Source organism: Oryx dammah, unplaced genomic scaffold (genome assembly GCF_014754425.2).
Source record: "Oryx dammah isolate SB20612 unplaced genomic scaffold, SCBI_Odam_1.1 HiC_scaffold_24, whole genome shotgun sequence".
Classification (NCBI taxonomy): Eukaryota; Metazoa; Chordata; class Mammalia; order Artiodactyla; family Bovidae; genus Oryx; species Oryx dammah.
Genome location: NW_024070208.1, coordinates 33,250,484 through 33,259,041, shown reverse-complemented (window position 1 = coordinate 33,259,041; position 8,558 = coordinate 33,250,484). Strand labels below are relative to the sequence as shown.

The 8,558-nt window shown below is 52.9% G+C and overlaps 2 protein-coding genes across 2 annotated transcripts in view; both read right to left on the bottom strand.

Annotated features, from left to right (window-relative positions):
• Positions 1–546: 546 nt before the first annotated feature.
• On the bottom strand, positions 547–6,071 carry SHISA2 (shisa family member 2). The gene is made up of 2 exons (XM_040266774.1): positions 5,724–6,071; positions 547–2,726 (listed from the first exon to the last, which is right to left on the bottom strand). Exons 1-2 carry the CDS (start codon positions 6,052–6,054, stop codon positions 2,173–2,175), a joined length of 885 nt encoding a protein of 294 aa, XP_040122708.1. The 5' UTR covers positions 6,055–6,071; the 3' UTR covers positions 547–2,172.
• Positions 6,072–6,381: 310 nt separating this feature from the next.
• Positions 6,382–8,558, bottom strand: part of LOC120883220 (phospholipid-transporting ATPase IB-like) — a 111,927-nt gene continuing 109,750 nt past the window's right edge. Inside the window, exon 34 of the mRNA XM_040267258.1 lies at positions 6,382–7,198. Within this exon, the coding sequence (XP_040123192.1) occupies positions 6,382–7,198 (817 nt within the window). The remainder of the gene's footprint in view (positions 7,199–8,558) is intronic.

The window sequence follows — 8,558 nt, the reverse complement described above, 5'->3', positions numbered from 1 at the left end:
AAATTCAAATTTCAGTGTCCATCTATCAGGTTTTATTGGAACCCAGACACACTCATTTATGTGCCTTCTATGGCTACTTTTGTGCTGTAACAGCACAGCCAAATAGTTTGAGACAACAGGCAAAGGCTAAAATATTTACAATTTGGCTCTTCACAGAAAAAAAAAAAAAAAAGTTTGCTAATCTTTCGTCTGGGCGATCTCTGAGGCTCCTTTTACCTCCAAATTCCTAGGAATTTTACTTCCTTAGATAAGCTAGAATCCTCCGTCAAAGACAATGTACAGAACACACATTAGCCTGATAGTATAATGACCCCAAAGAACTGTTTGTTTCTGGGCTGTCAACATTTCCCAAGACACACGTAAAATGATACCCACTGACTCAGAACACACCATCACTTTCCCAGATATTAATCACTTTTAAAGGCAGGCTCTTGGTTCTAGAAAGCAGTATTTATGATTTTTAGCAATTTTACTCTATTAACAGGTTTAATAGACCATCTGAAAAATTACCAAGAAGAAAATTTAAAAAAAAAACAACTCTAGCAATTCATCCCATAAAATATTTATTAATAAGTAAAATGATTTTCCCCTGCCTTTGGTTATTAAGAGGTTTGATGGAGTATCTTGTTGACACCAATTGCCAACAATGGTTTTACATTATTCAGTCATGAGATAACAGGTAGATGCATACAAGCAATCAAACAGGTAGACAGATGGTTGATGACAGGTATCCACAGATATAGATATAAATATGGAACAGACCATACCTTATGGCCATTTAATTACAAACCTTGGTTTTGCTAGCATTCGGAAAGTTATTGGCACACATTTTGACTTATTTCTTATAAGTGAACAATACACAAATAAATTCACTTGAGATTCATAATTCACAATGCTGGTAACGAATACAGTGCTTGCTGAGGACTGAGAGAGAGGAAAACAAGAACTAACTTTGTGGGGAAGAAAGACAATATCTACTTAGAAAAGCTCGTCTCAACAGTCCCTCTAGCTTGAAAAAATAAGACGTTTTGATAACGACAGTATAAAAAGCCTATGATTTGCACAGTAAATCGTATTTGTGGTTTAAATTTCATCCCAAGACTGGGATTATGGCTGAGAAACGATACTAAGTATCTTTATAAAGCATGTGAGTTTTTATAGGGAAAATAAGAAAATGTTTTATCAGATCTGGGCAGAAAGGCTGATGTTATAACATTTATAACAACAGTAATTACCTGCACTTAGTACCATATGGACATGGAGATCTGAACACCAAACAGAATGAAAGCCAAGCCATACCACGTGACAAAATTAAAAAGTAATCTGGAGAAGTAGCAGGTGATACAGTTTATGATTTCAACACAAAAACAATTACTTCTTCTCAGATATCAAGGTAAAGCCAGAAATTTAAAAGATACAATCAAGAAGGGGATGAATGGTTTTATTACTACACCATCCACTACTTCAAGATTAAAATAATCCCAGAGTTCTGAAATGTCATCAGTTAAGAACTATACAATTTCTTTCAGTCTTTTTTTTAATGTAGAAAATCACTTTGTAATAAGATCTCTACACAAGGTAAAAAAGCACAAAACAGACCCCCTGAAAAGCACAAAAATAGATAATATATATATCTTTTTACAACAAATTAAGATGTGCCTGGGAAATACTGAGATCAAGGACTAACGTTTGAGTCCAGGTTGGCTTCCTTTTATAAGAACTGTTGCTCTTTGCATCTCCCCTAAAACCTTAGATGCTTATTAGAAACCAGCCCAGGTAACAGGGAGACAACAGCAATTCTGATCTTATACCAAAAAAAAAAAACACCCCAAAAAAGTAATAATAACAAAATAATAAAAACACTTCATCCGTTTACAAAATTCTTTTGACAGCCATACCTCAAGGGCACTTAAAGGCTTATAGATGTCAAGGAGCCATATCTCCAGGGACTGCTCTTTCCCATCATAAATCAATCATAAACCAGGATAAACAAATCTAGAAACGCTAATTGGGAGAAAGATGTTTTCATACAGTTTGGGGGCAAATGAAGCCATCCAACAGAACCGTGCCATAAGCAACACGGACAGGCACAGACTTCCAGGCTAGAATCCTTCCCAAGCCCACAGCACCCACTCACCCCGGTCAGGTCCAGGCCCCCGGCCACCCTCTGAGTTACACGGTCACCGCTGGGTACATCTTCTGTTCACTGTTAGTGTGAGGGAAGGGAGCCTGGAGCTGCCTGTAGCCAGTCTGCAGCCCATCCAGGAACGGGGGCACCGGGGTCAGGGGCACTGAGTCTGGCTGCACGGTGTACCCCACGAAGGGGGGATGGAGGTACTGCCCCTGATGGGGCACGATCTGGGTGGCCTGCTGGCAGTTGAGCACGGAGAAGTTTGTGGGCATGTTCACGTACACGTTGTTCATGGTGCCCTCAGGCAGGCAACAGTTGGTCTGGGACCTGGTTGGGGGTGCCCGGGCCCCTGAGTTGGCGCTGGAGCTGGAGCTGGCGGCTGTGCTGGACTGGCGGGAGGAGGAGCCCCGCGAGGTGCTGGCGCTCGGGATCATGGGGATGGTCTCCACCAGGCGGGGCCCTCCCGGGGCCCGGCTCAACTGCGGCTCCTGCTTGGGCCGGAGGCATCTGCAGCAGCAGGCAGCCACGAGGGACCCCAAGACGATGAAGGCGACAAACACTGATCCGACGATGAGGAAGGGCACGTAGATGGGGACTGAAGAAAAGGAGAGAGATATACCATGATGACTTCCTGGAAGGAGGCAGTAAAAATCTGATGACTTCCTGGAAGGATGCAGTAAAAATCGGTGATAGGCAGCAGAGGTGAATAAATGAGCCACACCAGTACCCAGAATCTTGGAACCGTGGCCGGGCTGGTGTGCGCACTTGTCAGCAGCGCACAGCACAGGAAGCACTGTCCTTTATCAAGAGCTTAGGAAAAGGGGGTGAGGAATAGGCCCTGCCTGCAGACTCGGGGGGTTGGTTCCCAAAGCAAAGCTGTTAACGCTGACAGCTAGACTCACCAGTCGCAACACTCTTTGAAGCAGATATCCAATTTAGCAAAAATATGAGTTTTGCAGATTGAGTTTATTCTAAAATTCCTACAGTAACTGCACTGCCCACATTTCAGTCTGCCCTAAAGTTTGTGCGGTCTGCACAGAAATGAGTCGATAGTATTTCAAAGTTTTTTCTTTTCCCCAGAAAGTTATTCACATTCCTTGCAAACTTCTTTGACCAGTTTTTCACAGGTTCTTGTTTCACAGGCAAATAAATAAAAAATCTAGGTCACATCCTAGTCACAACCATTTCCAAAAAGAGTTTGTAAGGCACAAAGGTCAAAGAAGGGTTTTAAGGGAAAAAAGCCCTCCCATAGACACTTGCCAAGCTGAAGGCTGGTAACTGGGAGATGGGCCTGCATGGGGGGCGGTGGGGAGGGAGCAGGGGAGCTGTCCAGACAATGGGTCAGCATGAAACAAGGTACCCAGGAGGACAAGTGTCTCCAGGGGCGCCAAGAAGGGCTTAGGCAGGACCAGGTGGTGGAGGAGGAGTCACAGGCCTGGCTTAGGACACTGAATTCTGTGTGGAGAACCACAGGGAAAGCCATAGGACATACAGCAGTGGGCATCGTACCTAGCCAGTAAGATTTATTCCAGAAAATAAAACTGTCAAGATAAAAATAAACACTTTCCTAAAGTCAGTAGTGAGCTCCATTTAAAAAATTATTTTACTTACAAAGATATTGGTAGGTGCTGTGGGCCTAGCACTATGGGGTTTCAGAAGCTGGACACAGTGGCTTCATGGGGACCAAGAACCATGTGGGAAGGTTCTGTGGACCCCAACCTACATGACCAAGAGCCCATGTCTTTTGAGGTGTTCCTTCCCATCTCCCGGACTATCTGATTGGACATGAGGACAAGGACTGGTCCCACTGGTCTCAGCCAGTACACGGTCCAGGAAGATGGGCAGCTCCCCAGCACCCGAGGGCAGAGACTCAAAACACCCTCTTATCCTAACTGTCCACTAGGGCAGTGGCTATTCTAACAGCACTGATATTTCTGGAGTTAGTGTTTCTAGGACACAGAACCACACAGAGCCACAGAGAAAAGATGGCTTGTCAGTAAAACATACTTTATTAAGCATGTAACCAAAGGCTGATGATGGAAGATAACATTTTCTAAATTAAGATACCAGCCTTATATGTTATTGAGAAGTAAAGGAATTAACAGTTAAGAAAAAGTACCCCAAACGTTATAGTGTAACTAACTGAAAGCAGTCTAAGTCCACATAACGAGTTTTGGGGAGAAATAACTGTTCTCTTTCCAGGATTTTAATCAGAAGCCTAAATAACTATGCAGGGCAGAGAAGGCAGTGCTCCTGGAAGCCCTGGAGACTGCTTGATTAGACATGCTGTCCTTCTGGACTGCAGAAGCACAGGGTTTTTAGGAAAACAGATCCAAAAGTGCAGCTCAGAAGGCATCCGCTCACACGACAGGATCGTGAGAAGCCGGCTGCCCACCGACTAGCCCGAAGTCACCGCGGAGTCTGGGAGGCCATCTACAGCCAACTCGGCAGGCCCCGGGAGTCCTGTGCCCTTGGCTCCTCCCTCCAGCTCCAGGTCTGCTCTGCAGCCGCACACCCAGCTGCACTGGGCTTGCCTTCCAGGACAGCTCCTGGACTGCAGTCACCCTCCCTTCTCTTCTGAGTCAAGGCAGAGATCGGGAAGGGTGGCTAACAGAAATGTGAGACTGAAGGACACCAAGAGGAGCTGCCTCTCACAAGCCCAGCCAGTTCTGGGGAAGAGTGACCAACAGAGCGGAGCTCAGGCAGCTGGAACCCAGGGGGCCCGGGGTGCAAAGTCCTCTCCTTCTCAATACCTGCTAAAGAAACAGAGGAGATGCTGCTCCAGGCTATGGGTGCCCTTCCACCTCCATCGGACCATGTCCTCCCTCCCTGAACACACTCGGTATGTCTTCGAGGTAGGAAGGGGTCTTGGAGGCTGGTGACAAGCAGAGGAAGTGGAACCTATCAAATGCTTTCAGGCGTATTTTTTTCCAACTCTAACTTGGGCAATTTGAAAAACTATAATTAAAAAATCAAAGCCATAAAGAGCAAGACTGGCAGCGCTCTGATGTCACACTCACCAGGTCTGACATGGTAAGGAGACCCGGCCGGGGGAGCCGTGTCTTAGGGAGAGCTAGACTCTCCCGGGGTCTGGGGGCGCCGCGTCACCATCACCCCGGGGAAGGCCCCGGAGCTGTCTTCCCTCTGGGGAGCCCTCGAGTGCCCCCGCCAGGACAGGACCCTTTCTCGGGACTTATACTCATGCAGACAGGAGACACGGGGAGGGGCACAGAGATCCCTGGGGAGGAGGAACGTGGGTCTGTCTGTGGCCAACCCTGGCTTGCATGTTACGATCTTGTTTGTTTCGGGAAAAAGCCAAGCCAAGCCACTCTCTAGCTGACAGATGGGGCAACTGAGGCCCAGGGCACTGAACCGGTGTCCGGTTCCGCACACATTAAAGGCTGGGCCAGAGTGCAGACACCGTCCCCCGCCCACCACAACCCGCCCCACCCCAACCCCGCCCAGTCCAGACTCCAGGCTGGCAATCGCAGGCTCATAACTCCCTCCCTTTCTCCAGGCTCGCGGGGCACGCCGGCGAGCCAGCGCCCCTTCCGCCCCTTCCGGCTCTCCCGGCCCGGCCCGGCCCGCCTACCTGCCGAGCCGTCGGGGCCGTCTTTGTCCGCGCGGCCGGGCTCGCCGGCGCCCTGCTGGCGGTCGTTGTCGCAGCCGCCCTGGTCCAGGCGCGCGTCGGCGCTGGAGCAGCAGTAGCGCAGCGCGCAGCTGCCGCAGCAGATGGTGGCGTCGCCGCCGTCGAAGCGCTCGGGGCACTGGAAGCCGAGGCGCCAGACGCCCTGCGCGTCCAGCCAGCCGTGGCAGTACTCGCCGCTGGCCAGCGCCCCGGCCGCCAGCAGCGCGGCCAGCAGCAGCCGCAGGAGCGAAGCGGCGTCCGGGGAGGCGGCTGCCGGGTGGCGGCCGGCCCACATGGCACCACCCTGGGCGCGGGTGGAGCGTCTTCCGAGGGCGCAAAACCGACTCCGGCGCCCTGGTCCCCGCGGTGCCGAGGCCGGGTCCTCTTCGCCGAGTGTCCGGTCCGCGGGTCACCGCCCCCGCCGCGACGTCCGGGACCTAAGCCATGCCCTCCCTCGGCCGGCGGCGCGGTCCGAGCAGAGGCAGCCTTGGATTCGTGGGCACTCGCCGACCGAGCTCTCCGGGTTACGAGTCAGATGGTCCCCGGGGCTGCCGTCGCGCAGCCCCCGGAGGTTTCACCCGCGACGGGACCCTGCCCGTGCATCCCCGAGGGGACGATCACTCTAGCTGGACCTCCAGTGGGCGTCCCTGGAGCCAGGGCGCTCCGCAGAGTTTAAGCCCCGGGGTCCCGAGTGCGTCTCCTTGCCTTTATACCCTGAGCGGGCGGTGAGAAGAGCCCAGGAAGCCGGGCAGCGGGCGTAGGGCTCCAGGCAGCAAGTGCAGCGGTCGGCCGCGCCCAGCCTCCTGCGCTCCGAGCTCGGTCCGCATGGCTCCGGCCGCGCCGCCGGGGCAGCGCACCTCCCCACCACCCGGCCACAGCCCCCACGATCCGCTCCGCGGCCGGACGGTCGGTCCTCCAGACGCTCGCAGGCGTCCGGGACGTAGATGAGGGTCCGGCGTGCCCCGCCGCGATCCCGGGAGCCGGCCGGGCTGGCGGTGGCAGCGGCTGCTGCTGGGCGCGGATCCAAGCAGGCGGCTCGCCCCGCTCCCCTCCTCTGCTCTCCGGTCGCGGCCAGCTCTGTCCGGCACTCCTTCTCTCCCGGCGGTGCGCCCTCACGGGGGTCTGGGGGCTGTGGGTAGGGGGCGCGCACAGCCGGGGGCCTCCCACGGAAGTCTTGAACCCCCGGGGCTGCGGACGACGCGGAGCGCAGGGACCCCACGCGGGCGCGCGCGGCTCCGACTCTGGGGCCCGGCGGCAGCGCTGCGCTCTTAAGAGGGGCGGGCGCCGCGGACGCGCATGCGCGCTGGACCACCGCCCCCCCTGCTCCGGCCTCCCGGGCCGCCGGCCCTTCACCTTCGGACTCCGGCAGTCGCGGGCGGTGGGCTGCCGGCTGGAAGGCGGGCGGGAGACCCGTGCCGGAGCTGACAGTAACAGCAGTCCTGGCAATAAGGACAAACTAAACGTGTTTCTGCAGGTCTTAGGCATTCACAGTTCGGTTTGATTCTCAAAACTTCCCAAAGAAGGATGATAACTGCGCTCCACTTGGCAGACCCTGAGGTTGTCGCTCAGAAGCATTGCCCCACTTAGTTCCAGGCCCCTGCTGCCCAGGCCTCGGCCAGCCACGCACGGACCGGGGGCCCCGCGGTGGGCTCGGGCCTCTACTAGGTGGGACGGAGAATGCCCGAATGGGTCCTCCTTCCCGGTGATTTGTGTCGCTTCTTGTCTTTCTAAATTTGGGCTGAGCGATTTATTGGATCCAGGCAGAAAGGTTCCTGGGCCCCCCATTTGGCCCCGGCGATGCAGACAGCTGTGGGAGGAGGCAAACAAGGCTCCCGACAGACCCGCAGCGCGGCTTTGAGGAGGAGAAATTGATAGTTGCTGACCTGCAGAAGCCGCAGCAACAGGTGCTGATGCTATTAAAGACGCCACGATTATTTTTAAAGGATCTGGTGACCCAGCCAACAAGGTCTGCTAGCCTGCAACCTGAAATCTAGGCCTCATCTGACCAGAAGAAGAACCCTGCTCTGTGCTGGCCTTAGTTTCCTGATCTGTAAAGTGGAGCACAGGACCTGCAGGGGTTTCCCAGGTAGCGCTAGGGGCAAGGAACCTGCCTGCCGATGCAGGAGACATAAAAGACACGGGTTCAATCCCTGGATCGGAAAGATCCCCTGGAGGAGGGCATGGCAACCCACTCCAGTATTCTTGCCTGGAGAATCCCAGGGACAGAGGAACCTGGAGGGCTACAGTCCTTGGAGTCGCAAAGAGTCAAAGACAACGGAGCAACTTAGCACACACACGACCGGCAGAGGTCCCTTCCAAGTCCATGACCGTGGAACACAAAGCAGTTTTATTCGCAGCAAAGACACTGCTGTTCAGCACCGCCCGGCACTTGTGTCAGCTGGGTCACCTGTCCAACTCAAGTAGGGTGGCTACGCTGCCACCCACCACATAGAATCAAAGGGAAAAACCTACCCTACGCCGTGGAAACAAACATCTTACTCTTCAGTAAGCCTCTCTCCAAACACTGCACTTTACTTCATTGCACTATGGGGAGGGGTGTATTTTTAGCTTCAGAAAATTGTGCATTTAAATGCACCAGCTAGGAACTTTTCTAAACCAAGTAAATTAACAAAATTTTAATATCAAATTATTTGTTCCACAACTACATGCTAAGCAGTCACAGTGTACTGTGCTCTGGGTTGGGTACTAGGGGTTCTCCAAAAAGCCAGACATCCTGGCCATTTCCTCCAAACAGAGCTGAAAGTCAATGGAAATTGGACAGAGACACAAAGAACTGAC

What these genes read in the sequence shown, in the direction of transcription:
- SHISA2 (XM_040266774.1), bottom strand. Translation starts at nt 6,054, where the DNA reads ATGTGGGCCGGCCGCCACCCGGCAGCCGCCTCCCCGGACGCCGCTTCG. An exon ending in CGGCCCCGACGGCTCGGCAG is followed by an intron (nt 2,727 to 5,723) that starts GTAGGCGGGCCG and finishes CCTTTTCTTCAG; the next exon opens with TCCCCATCTACGTGCCCTTC.